This window comes from Leptodactylus fuscus, chromosome 1, assembly GCF_031893055.1.
Source record: "Leptodactylus fuscus isolate aLepFus1 chromosome 1, aLepFus1.hap2, whole genome shotgun sequence".
Classification (NCBI taxonomy): domain Eukaryota; kingdom Metazoa; phylum Chordata; class Amphibia; order Anura; family Leptodactylidae; genus Leptodactylus; species Leptodactylus fuscus.
The window spans coordinates 148,961,181-148,984,666 of record NC_134265.1 but is presented as its reverse complement, the minus strand read 5'-3'; the positions used below and the strand labels follow the sequence as shown (position 1 = coordinate 148,984,666).

Sequence of the window (23,486 nt, the reverse complement as noted above, 5' to 3'; positions counted from 1 at the left end):
GTAATCCGTTTGGGGAGTCTACATGGGGACCCCCGAACGGACTACCGAACGCATTTGCAAGCGGTGTGCAGTGAAAGCACACAGACCCCATAGACTATAATGCTGTGCTAAGTGTAACGATAATCACAGATACGTGCTATACCTGAAATGTGAATAGATTTCTCCATTGCTTTATATGCATTTAAGGGCTCGTTCACATCTGCGTTGCCCTCTCTGTTGTGCAGGTTTCCGTTTCCTGCATAAAACAGAGCAGGAGACGGAAACCTGCAGGAGTCTCTCTCACCTATTCATTTGAATGGGTGAGAAAGCTGTCCGGCCGTGAGCGGCAGTGAGCGTTTTGGGCTCTCCGCCGCGAAACCGGGTTTTATAATCCGGACACAGAGTCGGACATGCAGTACTCTGTGTCCGGATAAAAAAAATCCGGTTTCGCGGTGGAGAGCATAAAACGCTCACCGCCGCTCACGGCCGGACCCATGCAGAAGACGGAAAGCACAGAACAGAAGGCTGAACGCAGGTGTGAACCTAGCGTCAGTTATGTTATTGATATCGTATATACAGTAGGTGTTAGAAAATTATATTGATTTTACATATTGACTATATAACTTAGGTGGTCACATTTTGAAGGTGACCACCTACGAATTGAATCCTTTAGAATAGAATCCTTTAAAAATATAGTCAGCTATCCTTTATACAACGATGTTAAATATACCGTGGTCTTATTCAGTAACTGAAATGGCACATATGGCAGCATTCCAAAATACAGCCTTACGGCAAGTTTCTGCTTGTTTCCAGCTAAATCTTTAGCAATAACGCTTTTGTGAAATGAATATGTGATGGGCTAGCTCAGTAGTTTACAGTCCCTTTAATTTCTCCCTTGCCTGAAGGAACGGTTACAATTATCATATACTTAGTACAAAAGTTAACTATTGCAGTCTTCTGAGGCACCACAAATTACATATGCTGCTATAGGTCTCATAGACATAACTAGCAGCCCCATATCCCACTGCAAACATTCCCACAACACGGTCAAACACAATATTGCCTGCATTATTTCTTTGTACTGACTTGGAGAGTCTTACTCTGAGGACTTTCTGCTTCCATTACATCTATATGGAAACCACCAGTGTTTCTGTAGTGTTTTTGTAGGTATAAGGAATATGCTGAGATTTGCTGAGGTTTTTGAAATTGAAGCATGTCCGCTGCAGATATTTTTCTGCAATGTGTGGATGGGATTAGTCAGAATCTCATCCACTTTGCAGGTACTGTAAAACCTTGTGTTTTTAAAAATCGCCGTGTTTATGCTACATCTTGCTTCCGTAAAGTATGTCCAACACTAATATATTCATGATAAGAATATAAATATATGTATATTATATATGTTTTTCTATATTATTATGAATATTAAAACTTGTAAGCAAGATAGAAAATGAAAAGTTTTCTGTGTTGTACCAGTTGCTAATCTGTACCATTATTCTTACTCGTACACTTCCCCAGATATTTGGGTTTCTCTACAGTCTTTTGCACCTTACATTACCTGTACCCAGACCTATTACAGATGTAGTAAAATTAAACTTGACTCATGAAGGGTTTCCAGGCTAAATAATGAACTATTCTTAGGTCATCGATTAAAGATTGGCATGAGTGTGCACCCAGGCTGAACAGCTATTTAAAGCTAAAGCACCATGAAAGCAAGCCACAGTCAAAAAACACTTTGGAAAAAAAAGCGGTGGAAATGTATCACTTTTTTTTTTTTTTTTTTTTTAATGTGTTTTTCATTGTAATTTTGCAGAGTTTTCCTCTGTGATTATTAAACCAGTATGTAAAATAACCGCATTTCCTTAGCTATAGTTGACATGCTGCGATTTTCAAAAAGTGAGCGTTTTTCCACTGTGGATTTTTTTTCTGCAATGTGTGAATGGGATTATCCAGAATTACATCCACTTTGCAGGTACTGTAAAAAGCTGCTAGGCTAAATTCTGCCGCTGTTTGGCCGTGGCAGAAATGCCATGATGTTTTACAGTACCTGCAAAGTGGATTCTAGCAAATCCCATCCACACATTACAGAAAAATACCTGCCGTGGAAATGCTGCAATTTCTCAAACCTTCATGTTTTTAGAAATCGTAGCATGTCAGTTATATCCATGGAAACACTGGCAGTTTCCCTATAGGTATAACTGAAGCAGAAAGTCCACAGAGGAAGACTTTCACTTTCTTTGAAAATTGCTGCGGGAAAAGCTGCAATACATTTCCATCACGGTTTTTTGCTTTGGCCCGATACGTGGGGCCTTAGCTTACACAAATTAAATATACAATTGCAGAATACTTTATCATAACTTTTTCAATGGCTTTTTTCACGCATCAGCAAGTTAGCAGATTCAAGTTAAATTTTGCTACATCTGTAGAATATCTATAGAATATCAACCTGGAGTAATTTAAGTCTTTTTGTATATGTTTCTTGTTGTAGCTTTTCTGGGAGGGCTATAAAAAATCCTGTAGAGTATCTTGTACTTAGATTCTTGTATGTTTGCTGTACAATGCTGCAAGTTTCCTTGTAATAGAAGATAATTATAACTATCTGAAAAGAATCTTACTCCTGATCCAGAGAAGACATTTCCGGCTCCATTGGCAAACATCCAGCCCTGGGTGAAATAAAACAGAACAAGGGACAAGGCATTTCATTCACTTGCAGTGGATATTCATGCACACATGTTATACTGGGCATAGACCATAGATATTATTTTTTCTTTACACAGACACTATAAAATGAAAGATGAATCACGAAAACCATGTTAGTTAACAGAAAGGAATCCATTGTAGTAGTGATATATTACATGGGATTCACAAGGATACGATATGACATAATGAACATATAGAACAGACTGGTAATAACTAACTATAGTATACTGGAACCATGTAGAAATGCTTTCATGGGACTGTACAAAGCTAAGGTATACAGAGCATGTATTTATGGGCTAGATGTGATGTGTGATTTGGTCATTATATAATTTGATGACCTTTTCAGTCATGTTCAGTTATTCTTGAGATATGATGAATGGTTTAATACCTTTAAACCAAATGAAAAATAAGAATTCCTACGTTTATTTAAATAGTCAGTAACTTTCACTGAATTGTGATCAATTGTAGGAACAAATGTCAGAAACTTTGTAATATATCTTATCTTTTTCCTCTTCTCTGCGCTTCCTAAGAAGATAGTCACTCTGAAATCTCTGCTGAACCTGTAGAGCAAGATAGGCTGAACTCACAGAGGGATCAAAAGTTTATGGGGGTTTCAAGTGAATAGGAGCGGAGTAGGAGACATTATTTCTATCTCATTCCAAGTAAATTCAGGTCAATACTCTTCTGTAATGTCTTATATGGCCTGTTGATGCATCTGATTCGAATAGATACATTAGCAGATTTTCTTATACATTCTGTGGGCCATTAATGGAACTGGAAATTGGAAGTAGAGCTTGCAGTAGGAAAACTGATAAAAAAAGCAGAATACAGGGCAGACGGCCGACATTAGGAGAGAGCTATAGTTTGTGTTTATATCTCAGCTACAGTGCCTTCAGGAAGTCTGTGGTAGTCTGGAGGAGTCACACCCCCTGACTAATCACTGGTTATGGCTGCTAGCCTCTCTTTCCCCCTACAGCTCTGCCCCTTCAGATGTGCTGCTATGTACAAGCACAAGTCTATCACTGGCTCACCAGTAGGTAAGGGGGGTGGAGAGTGATTATATTATTAGCACGTGGCTGCACTTGAAATAATTGCAACCAAATGCATCCCATGATAGGATATCAGTCTTAAACAAGTCATTGTAGAGGAACCCCAATTTTCCAACATTTCTATTTTTCTTACTTTGAAATGTAGCACTTGCTTTATACCACTTACGCTAGGTTCACACCTGCGTTCTGGTCTCCGTTCTGTGCTTTCCGTCTTCTGCATGCCAGAAGACGGAAAGCTCAGACCGGGTCCAGCCGTGAGCGGCGGTGAGCGTTTTATGCTCTCCGCCGCGAAACCGGATTTTTTAATCCGGACACAGAGTACTGCATGTCCGACTCTGTGTCCGGATTAAAAAATCCGGTTTCGCGGCGGAGAGCATAAAATGCTCACTGCCGCTCACGGCCGGACATCTTTCTCACCCATTCAAATGAATGGGTGAGAAAGACTCCTGCAGGTTTCCGTCTCCTGCTCTGTTTTATGCAGGAAACGGAAACCTGCAGTACGGACACCTGGGCGCAGATGTGAACGAGCCCTTATAATACAAGCTGTGTAGTTAGAATACTTATTTCCAGACATCTTGGTGGTTATCCAGGTTTTCATTTTTGCAAGTGTAAGAGCCACGTTGATTCCACTTTTAGATTGTAGTACCGTCTGTAAAACTATTTTCTTAAAAATCTTATTGTCTGGCTCTTTTTTATGAAATCATGTATATTGGTTTTGAAGTTATTTGGAAGCCGATTTTGGATATTTTGACTCCTCAGACTTAGTCATTTGGGCCGACCACCCACTGTTGGAAAGATTCATCACTATTTCAGTTATCTCCATAGGGATAATATGACTCAAGTAATCTTCTAGGACTTCTGAAATGGATTTGTAGGTTTCTCTTGACTGATATAGTTAAACAGCTTTGTTTTCTGATCTTTGGAAAATTCCTATTTGTGACAAACTGCCTGTAGGAAATTCAAGGTGACTCTGTTTAAATATATAGTGAAGTTTAGATCCAAAAGAAATGTGACCAATACAAGATTTTAGAGGGCTTTATCTCTAATTAAATTAGATTTAGGCCCCGTTCACACGGGGAAAGAGGTGGCGGATTTTGGCGCAGAATCCACGTCATTAAATGATGGTCTATGTAGACCACTAGTGGAAAAAAAGAAACGAGTTGCCCTTTCCTCAGGCGGATTCCGCGGCTGAATCAGCCGCAGTGTCTGCCTCACAAAAGCGCCCTCCAGGAAAGGCCCATTCATTTGGGCCTAATCCGGAGCGGAAAGCTGCGACGGGATGCCGTGCACTACACCGGCATCCCGTTGTGGCAGCCGCGACGGAATATGCACACGCGTATTTGCCTAACAAGTCATTCATTTAAGGGGATCAGTTTCCTTACTAGGGCAATACAGAAGCTGAAAAGTTGTGCCTTAAATATATAGTACTAGAAAACTGAGCTGTAATGTATATAGGTCATTAGAGCAATATTTTAGAGGACAGTATTTAGGGGACTTATATGTATGTATGGTCAATACTTTTGCTATTCTATCTTATTTAGACTTCCAGCAGTACAATAAAGCTGGCATGTCCCAGTATATAAAATAATTTATTTCTGAAAGCACTCTCCCTTTAGAATCACCCAGTATTTACTTACCATATAGTCATTGCTACGCATCAGTATGAAGACTAGACATGTTTTGGACATAAATCTTGCTAATGTTGAGGTTCTTTCCCCTCCATGAGCACTGAAGTATTTACAGTTTCCATTATTTTTTTCTCTATATGTTTTTATGTTTCTTTCGATTTCTTCACTACCGCCAGAGGAAATGTTTACAGACAGTCTCCCAGACATAACCAGGTAACTTAGCTTTCTACTCTGCCTCCCTACAAGAGAGTGTTTTTAGCAAAGTGTCCTTTACTTCAGTGCTCTGTTCATAACAGGGATGGTATAAAATGTGGTCATATTATAGACATAATAAATGGGGTGCATATAAGGAAAATGCTATGTATATTATTCTCATGCTATAGTGAAATCATTGCACAGAATAAGGAGGCTCTTGTTACTGGCAACGGTGATCATTTTTAACACAAGTATGACATAACTCTGGAAAAAGAGCGTACGGTATAGAGCATGTGTACAGTGTCTGAATGCAGACTATGTGGATCACTGACAACTAAATGGCTTGGAACAAGCAACAGCAGGGTGGAGAAGGCTCTAGTCATCCACTAGACAGGGAGTGTTACTGAACAATGTGTTAGTGACTTCAATTACATATGCCAAAGGAATTGTCAATGCCGGTTAGAAGGTTAGTTTCTGGCAATAAAGGGTTACAAAAGCCAAAAGTTCTTCATGCTTTTGTGTATACAGTTATTATTACCTTTTTCTTCAATATATATTTCTAAATACATAAGCTTTTTGGAAGAAAAATAGAATAGAATATATTTAATTTAGTGGTAGTTTGTGACTGATGGTAAAGAAAGAGGAACATGGTAGGATACAAAATACTTAAAGGGGTAGACACAATTTTACATGTATATTGAATCAGGCTGCTAGTTATTCTAGTGAATTTATTGCTGCATCCAATGGAGACGAGCTAGTAATGCCCAAGTTATGTAGACTAGGTCTCCAATTCCCTCAAGAGAGATCATAGTGAATTACTATACTTTGTACAAGAGGGCCAATGTAATACATTCTGAATGCTGCAGGAATATGGGCCACGCAACATCAGAAAGTACACTTAAAGGGAATGTATCACCAACAATTTTTTATTTGTTAAAACCAGATAGTGTACTATATAAATCACTGAGGTTTATGGGAGAGTTTTCTAGACCTGCTCTGTGTAAAAGAGGGGGGAGTAAATAAATGGTGACATAATTAAGAAACCCCTTACAGGACTGGCTAGTGTCAGCCTATTACTAGGCTTAGCAGCCAGACTAAAAAAATTGCATGATTTTGTACTTTTCTTTTTAAATATAGTGACATAGAAAATATGAAAAATTCTTAAAAAATACTTTTTACATTCAGATGTGGTATAAAAAGAAATAAATCATTTCCTGGTGACACATTCCCTTTAATCTTGAATAATAAACTCTCTAAAAACCCCTTTAATATGTATCCTCTGTTCACATTACTGCATAAATTGCATTCAAGAATTTATATTTAAGACATGACATGAATATGAGCACAATGAAAATGTAACACGGCATGCCATAAAAAAACTGCGTAAAATAGTTGACGTTGAACTAATAAACCATGTTATTACATTGTTATACTGCTAGCTGTTATATACTGCACTTTACACATCTGTACACACACAAGGTGATTTACAAGTCTGCAAAAATGTGTTTTATGTAGTTCTTCAGTATACGCAATTGCCAAGAGAAGAGGGGAGGGTTATAGGGGTGGTAATTGCTGGGAGCTCAGGACACTTCAGTATCAGGGAATGACCAGAAGACACTTGGCATCGTGGGCCATGACAGAATAAAACTTCATTTTTTGGACCAATCACATTATAATTATCTAATAAATATACTGTGAAATCTCACCAAAGACCACCATTTTGAGAAGACCATTGCCTTATACAGACCAGATTTCCTACCAGATTGGGAAGACCAATTTTCAATGCAAATTTGAGTGGTCTTCGCAAATAGTCTTTGTTGTATTACGTATGTTTTGTATTATATGTGAGTTAATTTAAGACCTTAAACGGATTCTACCACCTTATCCAAGCACATGCACCTTATACCATTGTGTTAATACAGCGCACATTACAATAATACTCATAAAATCTCTGGTATGTATGTTACTTTTGTAGATTTGAAGAAAAACAACTTTGAAGTTTTATACAAATAATGCGGTTGGTGCACTGGGGGCGGGCCTTAAGCTCTCTGCTGCAATCCTCTTGACACTCAGACCCTTACCAACTCCGGCCTTCTTCAGCATTCTGTTGTAAGGAGCATGGGGAGGGACAGGCAGGAGGAATCTGAGGCAGGTGTCTGCCATGTCTAGATATGATATGTGTGAAAGTCAAAAACATACAGGTTTCTATATATATGTATGCATTAAATCCTCATTTTTGCATTTTGTAAAAGACCTTTATTGTGTTGCAGCACTGATAAGAAAAACATAAACGCACTCTATAAATAATATAGCCCCATTGTCATGTAGGCAAGTGATTTCTTACTTTGCCGCTTCAGTTTCTTTCAGTTCTTCATCCAGTCTGCATCAGTAATTTATTGAGGTAATAAAAAGGAAAACAAAAGAAAAAAAGAAAAGAAGCAAGCATGACATAAGCAAAGCAAAGCCAGATTTGAGGGCAGTCGTAAATACTTTTAAGGTTGCGCTATTTATTCGCAGCTCAGATTGTACTGTGCTGTAGGGAATGGAGATGCATAGTCTAGGCACTCTTACATCTAGTACAATTTCCACATGCTTGGCAGCTCTTCTCAATTTCCATCTTATCAATAGAAAAATCCCCATCACTTTGGACTTTTCTAAATGTTAGTGGTCTGGATGGTTCGTTAAACATCTGGTATTGGGACTGCTTATGACACTGGTCCATGAAAAGTTGGAGCTTATTGTACCATGACATTATTTCAAAAGAAAATGTTCTTTTACAGGAATCTAAGGGGTTAATAGCCCGCTTGACAGATTTTTGGAAAGGGAATCAGGGAGGCGAAGGACACAAAGTGAGCCAGTGTTTCCATAGGTATAACTGACATACTGCGATTAACAAAAACACAAGTGTTTTTGAGATCACAGCATTTACAATGCAGATTTTTTTCTGGGGACCCTTTGGAAAATTAGTATGCCCCTTTTTATTTAAATGTCATGCACCATTTTGTGGTGTGGACACATAATATGTCTATAACCTCTTTTTTTGTGACTTGAACAACACATTAATTGCTTATGTGACATATGATATAACCAACAGTCTGGTGGATGTCATAGCGTTGCACTGGGTTCCGGAGATTAAGCCACTCTCCTAGGATGCTGGGAGGTGACCTTTTTATGGCTAGTTCATCTGCATGTTTCAGTAGAATTGGAAAGTATGTTTTATGATGAAACAGAATCCATTCTAATGAGAAAGCATATGAAGAGGTCTGCTTTTAGTATATTCTTTGTGTTACGGAGAAGCCGATCTCTGGATCGCTATCTGCAACGTTTTTTTTTGTTTTTTTTTTCTTTTTAAATGTTGATTGTGAGCCCCACATACAGCTCACAATGTACATTTTTCCCTATCAGTATGTCTTTTTTGGAATATGAGGTAGAGGGAAGGACCAGCCTTTGCGGGGGACAGGCGGGGAATCAGCGCTCACCAAATTTTTGATAAATGGAAGTCAACTTTATTAGGCACCACGCGTTCCGGGCAAGCAGCCCTTTTTCAAGTGCAATATTAATCCCGTCACTATGGACAGATGGCTTGTCATGTCTGGGAGCCCTAGGGTTTATAGAGGGCTGGTAGAGATCATGTGTATGGCAGGAAAGGACGTCACGCGCCAAACCGCCGATACACACTCACAGAGATGACAAGCCATCTGTCCATAGTGACGGGATTAATATTGCACTTGAAAAAGGGCTGCTTGCCCGGAACGCGTGGTGCCTAATAAAGTTGACTTCCATTTATCAAAAATTTGGTGAGCGCTGATTCCCTGCCTGTCCCCCGCAAAGGCTGGTCCTTCCCTCTACCTCAGATTGACGTCCCCCGTGACGGCCATCAGCAGCTGCCTTCCAGTTTCCCACTGGTTCTTGCCTACTATGTTTATTGGTTGTTGTGTTCGACACAACCAAGCCAGGTGAGCGGACACCTGATTATTTATATTTTTTATCCATCAATATACCAAGGGTATTACACAAAGAACGGCTCGGTGCCGGGAACTTTGTTTTTCTTCTCTCTTTTTTGGAATATGGGATGGAAATCCATGCAAACACGGGTAGAACATACAAACTCCTTGCAGATGGTTTTTTGCCCTTGGTGGGATTTGAACACCAGGACTCCAGCACTGCAAGGCTGCAGTGCTAACCACTGAGTCACCGTGTGGCCCCTTCTGCAACATGTTTTGATACCATCCTCATCAAGATAAATGGATCAAGTTGAACGCTCCTTTTGAGGGTTGCTTTGAAAGACATAACATTTGATAGAAGCAGAGCACTATAGGCTTACTCTGTCTACATGGGTGCTGCAGCCATACTGTATGAATAATCGATCATTTGTGCAATTGTTCGTCCCCAGACAGCGTGCATACTGTGGGCAGCACATCCTTCATTTACTTGGCAAACTATTTTAATACTTACTTAAAAGATGTGATCAACTAACTACAAGAAAAGAAGAAACTACTCACATTAAGCTTTGTTCACATCTGTGCTGGCCTTTGTTTAGTTACATTGCCTTAATTTTTATGGCAGGAATAGTGTAGTCGGCAGCACAATTCTTGACATGAAAATCATCAGAACCCTAACAGGTTCCTATTGCACCCACTTTCATCTATTGGGATCCTTTTCAGTCATGGCTCCATTAAGAGTGCAAGCTATACTACTAGTGTGAGCACAAGTTTATTACTGTCTTTTATTTAGTACAGATAAAAAAGCAAATCCATATTTTTAAATGCATGATATGGACAATCTCTTCGATTATCTGTGGATTTACTGTGGAGCACCTATCTTTAAGATAGGTCTTCAAAATCAAATTGGTGGAGGTCCGACTCATGTCCCCTTCCCCATCAGTGGATTAAAGAAGCCTTGGCACTTGTATGAGCAATGTGGCCTCTTTGTGTCTATGACTCTGTATTACACTTTGCCTGGTGAAAAGGCTGCCGTGCTCACCTTGTCCCTGTGGCCCTTTCAACCAGCTGATCGTGGAGGTGCCATGATTCTGAAGCCCTCCAATGTGATAGGTTGAACTATCACCAATCTGCTGGTGTGAGCGGGATTAGAAATCTAATAATATGAGAAAATCTTTCTGACATTGTGGAATTAACATTTAAGCTTGTTTTAATGCAAAACTGTATGTGTTTTCCAACCAAATTCTAGGGGACTATCAGTATGATGCAAGATACTGTCAGCACCTGAACATTCATGAACTGCTGTATTCCATATTATATTTCTTAGACCTAGCATTTCCTATGAAACACTGGGAAAACAAATAAAGCAAGTTAACAGAACCAATCTGGTACAATAGCCTGGGCAAAAGTGTAGGTTGTCCTGTAGTGAGCTGTCTTAAATGTAATATAAATTGTACAATAACTTCATCTTGTGCTCACAAACACTAATTCCTCAAGTGTTAGCAATGTGGTAAAAGGCCTGGAAACTGCAGGGAGTTCCGATTTCTATAGGTCATCCTCTAAGTATCCATTGTACAATGACTGGCAACAGTCTGCGATAATATAATAAGCATTATAAATGCTTTCATCTGAAATGTGCAGTAAGATCTTCAGTCCCCAAGCCTGGTTAAGAAAGAAGGACCGAGCACAAAGCAGCAGGGGAAGAAAAACATGCAAAGTCATAGAAAGCAACATATTGAATTAATATATTGTTAAAGCAAGCTGCAGCCAAAAAAGAGAAAGTTTAATGTAGTTCAAGTCATTTGAGGTATTCCTGCTAAAAGCAAACCTTAGGATCTGGTCCTTACGATGCAATGCCTACAAACACATGCGGGTATATAGGCATTCTGCAGAGAGCATAAGCCAAAAATGGTGCATGTTTTTGCTCTGGTTAGTGTTAGGCATATGGGCTATTAGATAAATTTACCTCACATTCCTTGGAAAACACCTTGTTTCTTCATACCTTCCAAAAGAGTGGGGATTGGAGTCAGTGGGTAAAGAAATTTGGGTGTGTGATTTCATATACTCAAATGTAGTTTGTGGATTTCACAAGCCATTGACAGCTACCCATTATTCAATGCCTGCCTTCACTCGCCTTTATGGCAACGTAGTAACAATAAATAACACATTGTATTTTACTCTGAGTTTCTTCATTGTCTATTTTCTGCTGGCTGTCTACTTACAGCAACTTCCCTGGATATTCTACATCAGTAAGCACGCCGCGTATATATGTATAGATATAAAGGCTGATATAGTAGTCATTTTTTGCATCATAAACCACACACTGTGATCAGGAGCAAGTTCAGAAAGCATAAGCATTGTATACATGCTACTATTATCCGTAACATATTTTAGGCTAAGGCCCCATGTAGAGAAAAAGTGCTGCAGGAAAAACGCAGGTTTCCTCTGCAGACTTTCTGCTTCATTTCTAACTAAAGGGAATCTGCAGGCAGTTCCGTAGGTATAATTGACATGTTACAATTTCCAAAACCGCAATGGTTTGGGAAACCGTTCCATTTCAGCAACGCATATTTCTCTGCAATGTGTGGATGAGATTTTCTAGAATCCTATCAACTTTTCAGGAACTGTAAAACGCCACGGTTTATGCCACGTGGGGCCTTATTTTAAATAAAAAAGAAAGGACTGAATTTGTACTACACATCCTGGAACTCCTGTCTTCTTGGATGTACTGATCTCTATTGAACCAACATTTTCCTGCACCTGCATATATGTACCTGGGTCTGTGGACATTAACTGCGGTGAGCATCTGTTCTGTGTGTATTCTGGTTAATAATAAGCTGGATATGCTATGATGATATGGCAAAGGAGGATTAGTTGGAATAACACACAGCAGCTCTGTGCCATTCTTCTAAATGACACATAGCTGCTTTTTTTATTGTAACTATGTGCCATTCAATGTACCTTAGCAGAGCTGTAATACAAGATGCAGCTTTTACTAAAGCATGGCATTATTTCTGTAAAAAAAAAAAAAAAAAAAAAAAAGGAGATTTCGCGTATGGACTTCCTGAAGGATAAGAAGGAGCGAGGATTGGGCACATGTGATGTACAGAGCAACAATTGTTTTCAGAGGTGAGTCAGATAATAAGGATTTTTTTTATCCTTGTCAATACTAGTTATAGTTGTATTGATTTGTATGTCACTAAAGAATTTAAGTATAGCTAATATGTAGATATGTTTTGTGATAATATCGAGGAATTACTGAGGAGTAAACGGAGCCTTTTCCAGGAGGCTTATATACAGTCATGACAAGAAGAAAGTACATCATCTTTGAATTCTATGTTTTAACATATCATAATAAAAAATAACATTGGGCCCTAACATTAGTTAAATCCAATCTCTGGTGAAAAACAACACACAAATTATACTGTGTCATTACTTATTTAACAAAAACTAGATTAAAATTCAGAAGCAGGGTGTGAAAAATTGAGTATACCCTTACTGCTTCCATGGGAATTAAGAGGGTAAGTATTAATAAGGTAAGGATAATCAAATGGTCTTGAGAAATTTATCATCAGCAAGTGTGACCATCTCTATAAAAGCAGAAGTTTGGGCAGTTTGCTGGTCTGGAACGTTACAGTGTGTGTTAAGGAGGAAAATATCCAGCAACTATTTTGGAGGTAGAATTGTTGCTGTTAGGGTTGAGCCGATCTTGACTTTTCAGGATCGATTTTGAAATCCGATTTCTGATCATTTTTCATTTGAACCCGTGCTCGATCCCAATTCCGATCCCAATGCAAGTCAATGGGATTTTTTTACTAATCGGAGATCAGATTTTAAAAACAATCCTATTCACTATATAGCATGGAATCTAACAATTGAACGCTTTAATTGTTAGAATCCACGCTGTGTAGTGATTTTTTTTAATCACTAAGTAGCCAGAGGATTTTTTTTTTTTTTTTTAATCCTCTGGCTACTTAGTCCCCCCTGGTGTCCACTTACCTGCAGAGATGGCGGGTCCGGTGCCCGGTGTTCTCATTCTTCTTAGCCTCGCTGCCCCCTGCCTCCCAGGTTAGGAGAGTGTGGGCGGGTTAGGAGAGTGTGGGTGGGTACTGGGAGGGGAGACACCACGTCTCCCCGCCCTGTACCCGCCAACACTCTCCTAAGTCACAAGCCCCGCCTTCTTCCTAGCTCTTTAATAGAGATGAGCGAGTACTGTTCAGATCAGCCGATCCGAACAGCACGCTCCATAGAAATGAATGGATGCACCTGGTACCTCCGCTTTGATGGCGGCCGGCCGCTTAACCCCCCGCGTGCCAGCTACGTCCATTCATTTCTATGCGAGCATGCTGTTCGGATCGGCTGATCCGAACAGTACTCGCTCATCTCTACTCTTTTACACTAACCTGGGAGGCGGGGGCAGCGAGGCGAAGAGGAACGAGAACACCGGGCACTGGACCAGCCATCTCTGCAGGTAAGTAGCTACTAGAGATGTTAGCTAGTCTCCCATTAAAATGAATGGACGCAGCCGGCGTGGTGGGGGTTAAGGCTGTGTGCCGGCTGCTTCCATTCATTCCTATGGAACCGCAGCGGAGCCTTCACACTGAGTATACATATACTCAGTGTGAAGGCTAACATTGTTAGCTTTTCCCCACAATGCTTGGCCAGTAGCAAAGCATTGTGGGAAATCATCACCGATCTCGATCCCACCTAAAAAGATCGTGTTCGGAATTCCGATTGCGATCATGAAATTTTCTCGATCGCCGATCGGAATCCGATCTTTTCTAAACACGATTTCTCAACCCTAGTTGCTGCCCATCACTCTGAGAAGGGTTATTTCCAAACAATTTGAAGTCCTTCGTTTTACAGTGAAAAAGATTATTCACAAGTGGAAAACATTCCAGACAGTTGACAATCATCCAAAGAGTGAATGTTCCAGCAAATTCAGGTCAGGCCATGCAATGCTCAGAAATTGCAAAACAAACCCTACATCAAGAGCTACATCTAAGACTCTACAGGCCTTAATTAAGGGGCGGGGGTCTAAAAAGCTACAAGCAGTAAGTAACAGTCAGTGCAATGAGCGCTTTCATCTGTATTGATTTAATTGCTCATTGACAAACTCAGTGGGCGTCCCCAGGCAATTTGGGCTGCAGCACCTGCCCAGGAAGCCAGTGCAGGCAGGGTACTACAGTGGGTGATGTGCCTGAGATCATAGGCAGGACTATGCATGTGCCACCCATGGCATGTGCACAAGACTTGAGTGATCTGCAATTCATGCTTCAGCTGCAAATTCTAATCCATTTGTCAGGCTAGTGTGTTGAGGGTCCATTAGGTGCAGCTAATGGTGTGGCTTTTCCCAGAGACATAGTAATCTGAAAATGATGGAAAATTGTATGCTTTGCCAGTGAGTTAGCTGACCCATTATTTTTTATGGCCCCTACACGTTCCTGTGTATTATTATGGGCAGATGCATGAGGCTGTGAACATGGGGCAAAGCTCAGAACAAGTCCTACACCTGTCCGTTTTGCGTCCTGGGCTTACTGAAGGAAGTAAATGTGTGCATGTAGCCTTTAAGAAATATCAGTTCTATGGATTTAGACAACACTTTGAAGCAATAAAGGTATGTTCCGATGAAAGGTCCTTACACAAAGGCAGTAGTGCTTGTGGAGTAACTTTGTGACTGGCATACTTCCTTATTATTGTACAGAATCTTGTTGGTTTCCTAATCGGAATTCATAGGGATCTCAGATGATACTGACACACTACCTTGGGGTTACATGCAAGTAAAAGAATTACAAGTACCGTAAATCACAGTGACAATGCAACTTAAAAGGATTGTTCAGTTTCAATACAATATTGAGAGACAAATGTTATTTTTTTGTATAATAAAAGTTATAGAATTTTCCAATATATTTTCTATATCAATTCCGCACAGATTTCTAGATCTCTGCTTGCTGACACTCATGCTGTTTACTTCCCATGGATAAACTCAGTCCATGGTCATGTGATATGAACTCCATGGTTATGTAGTGGACAGTCTATGGTCATGTGATATACAGTTCATGGCCATGTGATGGAGAGACAGATGCACAGCTCGTTATAGTCACAGCTCAGTAATCAGACATCTCCCTGGTAATGAGCTGTGCACCTCTGTGCTCCTCACATGACCATGGACTGATTTTTATCCACTGGAAGTAAGGAGAAGGAATGACAGCAAGCAGAGATCTAGAAAACAACAAGGATTTGATACAGAAAGTACATTGGAAAATTGTTCAACTTGTTTCTCAATATATGTCTGAAACTGGACTATCCCTTAAGGCCTGTATATGTATAACAGAGGCAGTAAGTTTTCAGAGGAAAACTCTGTGGACTTTCTGTAAAAAATGCTATTAAAAAAAATTCTGACGCGTTTCCGCTGTAGTTATATTCGCAATGTTTTTTTGGCTGTGGCTCACAACATGGGGTCTTAGCTGTTTTTTTTATATCAGTCATCTTTCTTGCTTTTTCTACCACCATTCAGATTTGGCCAAAATTTAACAGCTGTTTTACAAATGAAAGCTAAGCTCTGACTGGCTGCTCTGCAGGGGCGGGTGAATTCTAGTTGGAGTATGTAGTCGCGGATGACACTGAAGTGTGGGCAATTAGTAATGTTTTGACTTTCAATTTTTTACAAAAATTTTTTATCAGTGTTTCCCTATGTAATAAAAAAAAAATACGGATTGGTGGGAAATAGTACAACAGGCGACAATTAAATGAATGATTGCCCTACCAACAACTAGAATGATGAAACCATCACCTTCACTCTGTTGCAATATAAAACAAAGATAGTTTTTCTGTTAGTTTTGATAAATCTTCTCTAATCTTATTTAGTTGCAGTCGTTTTAAACTTAGACCCTGTGAGGTACTATATAACTGTCTAGAATATTCCATAGTTCTTCATTATTAAGCAGTTAATACAATGACTTACTTGATAATACTTTCTGGAATCTGCACATATTCCATTGGAATTAACTCCCTGAGCTCAGCTAGACTGGAGACGTACTTTATCTTGCTGCTGAACTTGGAGCTGAGAAAAAAAAAATTAAGTATCATAATATTACATAGTTATGTAAGCAATGGAATCAATATCATGTGGAATCATATTCATATGTCATGTCCTTATTTACAGTGTAAACAACTCTTTATTAAAAACAAATAACAATGACCTGGTCAAAATTCAGGTTCTCTCTTTGAGACATATATTCAGTTCCAGGAGTGGCGTTAGTGGAGGGCATACTGGGCAATTGCTTGAGCCCCATAACCCAAGGGGACCCCCAGTTGATTCAAGGCAATGGACAGTTCAGCTGGTGTCAAGTCACATAAAGCTCATTGATCTGCCTGCAAAGCACAATTTACTTGATAATAGCAGTACGTTGAAATGTATAACCTCTGTTCCTGAAGGGGGCGTCAACTGGCATGCCCTAATTAGCAGTCTTTTTATATCGGCCATTGGAGAGAAGGGGATACAGCATCAGGAGGCTATATCTCCAGCAAGAGACCTACTGCATGGACAACTTTAAAGGGGTATTCCCACGTCACATACTCACCAGTCTTCACTCCTGTAAAATCTTCTTTCTTCCTGGTTTCTTGCATCATTTGGTGGGTGGGGTTTCACATGCAACCTGCCGTTTAGCTCCGCCCCCAAATTTGTGTGTAGCTCTATGAAGTACAGGCAGCAGCAACTCCATTCTGTGTTACATACAGAGACTGCCTGTCTCTGCCATAATGAACACAATTGAATTAGCTAGCCTGATAACTGGGAGAACAGAAGACGTTCAGAAATGAAAGCAGCTCCTCTCCCCTATCTGAGTGCAGGACCTAGGTCACATGTGGTGCAGACACAGGAATAGCTAGAAACACAGGCTGGCTCCCATGCACTTAGCCCCTCCTCCCTCCCCCCTGAGAGCAGGCAAATACATCACTTGACTTTTGAGCAGATAAGTCAGGGCTGTGTCAACAATGAATTGAATGAAGTAAGATAGTGGACAAACAAAGCAGCTTTGCTGAAGCAGTGTATTTAGGAAAAGTCTTACATCCACATTAACAAGCAGTATAGATAGGATCCTTGTGATGGGACAACCCCTTTAAGAGTAAGTGACAGTATAGGAGTGTACATATGTATGTATAAGTGTATATATATATATATATATATATATATATATATATATATATATGTATCCATATATACCTGCATGTGTATATCTGTATTTGGGTTCCTGCATGTGCCCCAATGGGTGTGTCTGCCATGAATATGTGCCTAAAAACATGCACATGTGTTACATTTAAGCTTATGCTCACATCTGCTTTGGATAGCAGTGAGTATCCAAAATCGCCAGACGAAAGTCTGACAAGTCTGACTTTTTCATCTGCGGGTTCAAAATCGTAAAGAAAAGCATTGCAGAAAAAAAAGCCTAAGCTGAGTATCTTTGCCTGCATGTATACCAAAATAGTATTGTTGAAAATCAAATATTTTAATTTTTAAGCAGTAAAAAAATGTCCATTACATTATTACATCACATAATGCATTAATAACCATAGATAGTTCCTTCACCATCAAGTAAAGTGTATTTTTAGGGCGGCAACAAAATGACTATTAGTATTTGCAGGAAAAGCACAATAACAAACTATACATCTATGAACAATGCAAGCCACAAATGCCAAAAGCTAAAAAAAAACCTCAGTCTTTATTGAATTACAGTTAAAAATAAACTGCATTGTAGAAGGAAGCGACATCCGGGGAGGTAGAGGACATCAACACATGGTTAGTGAAAATGAAAAGACAAAAACAATTTATTGTATTCCACTTTGCACTTGTGCTATCAGATTGCTATTATACTTCAGATGGTTACTACATGCTATGTTGATTTTTTTTAAGCTTGTATTATATTAAATATTCAATAAAGATTTTGATGATTTTAAGCTTTGGCATATGTAGCTTGCATTGTTATACAGTGATGGCTCCCAGAACATGGCAAATAAATAAAACCAAATATATTTTTTAATAGTGTTTATATTGTGCAGAAATAGTAAAACATGAGATAACTATATTAACCCACTAAGGATGTGGGGTAGTTTGGAGATTAACATATGGCAACTTTTTTATATTTTCCATCTCTTCACCTCCCAAATGTATTGTCTTTTTTCAGTTAACATAGCTATGTGAAGGAAGAATTGTATTTTCTTTTGGCATGTTTTGGGCTACCCCACGTGGCATAAACACCGCGGTTTGACTGTGGCGTTTCACAGTCCCTGCAAAGTGGATGGAATTCCCATTGACACATTTCATAAAAATATGTGCAGCTATCATACTGCTGTTTCTAAATCCATTGCGTTTTTGGAAATTGCAGCATGTCAATTATACCTACAGAAATGCCAGACTAAAGCAGAAAGTCTGCAGAGGAAACCTCTGCGGACTTTATGTGAAAAACACAGTGGGAAAAAAATGTGATGTGTTGTGGCAGCGGTTTTTCCTGCAGCACTTTTTTGCTGTGGCCCGCTTTGGGGGGTTAGTGACAGAAACAACCTGTTCATAGGATTAGTAGTGGAATTTTAACAACAAAACATTAAAAAAAAACAGGGGTTAAGGGTAGTTGATTGTAATAACTATAACTGCTTCATATTTACCTTATGAAAGGACGTGTCACAGCTAATATAGTCCTAATAAACCAAGATGGATGAACAATAATGAAAGACTTCAGGTTCTTCCTTAGCCTGTGATAAGGTATAATGTAGTTAGTAAATGAGTGTCAGCCATTCATAATTGACAGTTTACCACAGAAACAGTAGCCCATATTTACTAATAGACAGGGCGGTCTGAAATGCACCAGATTTATCACAGTGGCTAATTCTGGGTGGTACATCTGGTGTAAATAAGTTTATACCTCCTTTTAGTTGGCTTACTTAGCCAGAATTTTACATCACAATTTTGAGGTATTTGTTGGCACATTTTGGCCTGAATATACCATGTTCCTTTTCCTCACACTCACACGTCTAGCAAGTCAAAACAATGTTAGCGCAAACCTGATGCACCAAGATGCACAAAGTTTCGCCAAGATTCTCCATATTTATGCCAATGTTTGGTTTTAACCACAATAATAAATCTTGGACATTACTGTCAGATACTTATATAGTAGCAAGGAGAAAGGCCGCTGGAGACAGTACCACCTCACAAGGAGCAATCACTATCATTAGAGATGAGCGAACACTAAAATGTTCGAGGTTCGAAATTCGATTCGAACAGCCGCTCAATGTTCGTGTGTTCGAACGGGTTTCGAACCCCATTATAGTCTATGGGGAACAGATACTCGTTAAGGGGGAAACCCAAATCCGTGTCTGGAGGGTCACCAAGTCCACTATGACACCCCAGGAAATGATGCCAACACCTCTGGAATGACACTGGGACAGCAGGGGAAGCATGTCTGGGGGCATCTAACACACCAAAGACCCTCTATTACCCCAACATCACAGCCTAACAACTACACACTTTACACACTCAATACCACCTCTCTGACAGTAGGAAAACACCTTGAAACATGTGTATTTGGCACTTGCAGTGAGGAGAGCTTGTCACCAGCAGTGAATTTGGCCCTTGTAGTAAGTTGAGGTTGGCACCAACATTTGTTTTGAAAATCAGGGTGGATTGAGCCTCTAACCAGCAGAGTTTGGGCAAATTCATGGTGGAGGGAGCCTCTAAAAACCCCAGTTTGGACCAATTCATGGTGGAGGGAGACTCTAAAAACCCCAGTTTGGACCAATTCATGGTGGAGGGAGACTCTAAAAACCCCAGTTTGGACCAATTCATGGTGGAGGGAGCCTCTAAAAACCCCAGTTTGGACCAATTCATGGTGGAGGGAGCCTCTAACCAGCCCAGTTTGGACCAATTAATGGTGGAGGGAGCCTCTAAACAGCCAAGTTTTGGGAAATTCATGGTGGAGGGAGCCTCTAACCAGCCCAGTTTGGACCAATTCATGGTGGAGGGAGCCTCTAACCAGCCCAGTTTGGACCAATTCATGGTGGAGGGAGCCTCTAAACAGCCCAGTTTGGGCAAATTCATGGTGGAGGGAGCCTCTAAAAAACCCAGTTTGGACCAATTCATGGTGGAGGGAGCCTCTAATTAGCCCAGTTTGGACCAATTAATGGTGGAGGGAGCCTCTAACCAGCCCAGTTTGGACCAATTAATGGTGGAGGGAGCCTCTAACCACCCCAGTTTGGGCAAATTCATGGTGGAGGGAGCCTCTAACCAGCCCAGTTTGGACCAATTAATGGTGGAGGGAGCCTCTAAACAGCCAAGTTTTGGGAAATTCATGGTGGAGGGAGCCTCTAACCAGCCCAGTTTGGACCAATTCATGGTGGAGGGAGCCTCTAAACAGCCCAGTTTGGGCAAATTCATGGTGGAGGGAGCCTCTAAACAGCCCAGTTTGGGCAAATTCATGGTGGAGGGAGCCTCTAACCAGCCCAGTTTGGACCAATTAATGGTGGAGGGAGCCTCTAAACAGCCAAGTTTTGGGAAATTCAAGGTGGAGGGAGCCTCTAACCAGCCCAGTTTGGACCAATTAATGGTGGAGGGAGCCTCTAACCACCCCAGTTTGGACCAATTCATGGTGGAGGGAGCCTCTAACCACCCCAGTTTGGACCAATTCATGGTGGAGGGAGCCTCTAAACAGCCCAGTTTGGGCAAATTCATGGTGGAGGGAGCCTCTAACCAGCCCAGTTTGGACCAATTAATGGTGGAGGGAGCCTCTAAACAGCCCAGTTTGGGCAAATTCATGGTGGAGGGAGCCTCTAACCAGCCCAGTTTGGACCAATTAATGGTGGAGGGAGCCTCTAAACAGCCAAGTTTTGGGAAATTCATGGTGGAGGGAGCCTCTAACCAGCCCAGTTTGGACCAATTAATGGTGGAGGGAGCCTCTAACCACCCCAGTTTGGGCAAATTCATGGTGGAGGGAGCCTCTAACCAGCCCAGTTTGGACCAATTAATGGTGGAGGGAGCCTCTAAACAGCCCAGTTTGGGCAAATTCATGGTGGAGGGAGCCTCTAAACAGCCAAGTTTTGGGAAATTCATGGTGGAGGGAGCCTCTAACCAGCCCAGTTTGGACCAATTCATGGTGGAGGGAGCCTCTAAACAGCCCAGTTTGGGCAAATTCATGGTGGAGGGAGCCTCTAAAAAACCCAGTTTGGACCAATTCATGGTGGAGGGAGCCTCTAATTAGCCCAGTTTGGACCAATTAATTGTGGAGGGAGCCTCTAACCAGCCCAGTTTGGACCAATTAATGGTGGAGGGAGCCTCTAACCACCCCAGTTTGGGCAAATTCATGGTGGAGGGAGCCTCTAACCAGCCCAGTTTGGACCAATTAATGGTGGAGGGAGCCTCTAACCAGCCCAGTTTGGACCAATTAATGGTGGAGGGAGCCTCTAACCACCCCAGTTTGGACCAATTCATGGTGGAGGGAGCCTCTAACCAGCCCAGTTTGGACCAATTCATGGTGGAGGGAGCCTCTAAACAGCCCAGTTTGGGCAAATTCATGGTGGAGGGAGCTTCTAAAAAACCCAGTTTGGACCAATTCATGGTGGAGGGAGCCTCTAATTAGCCCAGTTTGGACCAATTAATTGTGGAGGGAGCCTCTAACCAGCCCAGTTTGGACCAATTAATGGTGGAGGGAGCCTCTAAAAAACCCAGTTTGGACCAATTCATGGTGGAGGGAGCCTCTAAACAGCCCAGTTTGGGCAAATTCATGGTGGAGGGAGCCTCTAACCAGCCCAGTTTGGACCAATTAATGGTGGAGGGAGCCTCTAAACAGCCAAGTTTTGGGAAATTCATGGTGGAGGGAGCCTCTAACCAGCCCAGTTTGGACCAATTAATGGTGGAGGGAGCCTCTAACCAGCCCAGTTTGGACCAATTAATGGTGGAGGGAGCCTCTAACCAGCCCAGTTTGGACCAATTAATGGTGGAGGGAGCCTCTAAACAGCCAAGTTTTGGGAAATTCATGGTGGAGGGAGCCTCTAACCAGCCCAGTTTGGACCAATTCATGGTGGAGGGAGCCTCTAAACAGCCCAGTTTGGGCAAATTCATGGTGGAGGGAGCCTCTAAAAAACCCAGTTTGGACCAATTCATGGTGGAGGGAGCCTCTAATTAGCCCAGTTTGGACCAATTAATTGTGGAGGGAGCCTCTAACCAGCCCAGTTTGGACCAATTAATGGTGGAGGGAGCCTCTAACCACCCCAGTTTGGGCAAATTCATGGTGGAGGGAGCCTCTAACCAGCCCAGTTTGGACCAATTCATGGTGGAGGGAGCCTCTAACCAGCCCAGTTTGGACCAATTCATGGTGGAGGGAGCCTCTAAACAGCCCAGTTTGGGCAAATTCATGGTGGAGGGAGCCTCTAAAAAAACCAGTTTGGACCAATTCATGGTGGAGGGAGCCTCTAATTAGCCCAGTTTGGACCAATTAATTGTGGAGGGAGCCTCTAACCAGCCCAGTTTGGACCAATTAATGGTGGAGGGAGCCTCTAACCACCCCAGTTTGGGCAAATTCATGGTGGAGGGAGCCTCTAACCAGCCCAGTTTGGACCAATTAATGGTGGAGGGAGCCTCTAACCAGCCCAGTTTGGACCAATTAATGGTGGAGGGAGCCTCTAACCACCCCAGTTTGGACCAATTCATGGTGGAGGGAGCCTCTAACCACCCCAGTTTGGACCAATTCATGGTGGAGGGAGCCTCTAAACAGCCCAGTTTGGGCAAATTCATGGTGGAGGGAGCCTCTAACCAGCCCAGTTTGGACCAATTAATGGTGGAGGGAGCCTCTAAACAGCCCAGTTTGGGCAAATTCATGGTGGAGGGAGCCTCTAACCAGCCCAGTTTGGACCAATTAATGGTGGAGGGAGCCTCTAACCACCCCAGTTTGGACCAATTCATGGTGGAGGGAGCCTCTAACCACCCCAGTTTGGACCAATTCATGGTGGAGGGA

At 41.3% G+C, this 23,486-nt stretch overlaps 1 protein-coding gene across 2 annotated transcripts in view; it reads right to left on the bottom strand.

Moving 5' to 3' along the window:
* Nucleotides 1-23,486, bottom strand: part of PRUNE2 (prune homolog 2 with BCH domain) — a 275,764-nt gene that overhangs the window by 611 nt on the left and 251,667 nt on the right. For both annotated transcript variants that reach the window (XM_075278140.1, XM_075278147.1), the window contains 5 exons: nt 19,150-19,236; nt 16,454-16,552; nt 11,456-11,491; nt 7,893-7,928; nt 2,592-2,639 (listed from right to left, as the gene is read on the bottom strand). In XM_075278140.1, the coding sequence (XP_075134241.1) occupies nt 2,592-2,639; nt 7,893-7,928; nt 11,456-11,491; nt 16,454-16,552; nt 19,150-19,236 (306 nt within the window). The remainder of the gene's footprint in view (nt 1-2,591; nt 2,640-7,892; nt 7,929-11,455; nt 11,492-16,453; nt 16,553-19,149; nt 19,237-23,486) is intronic.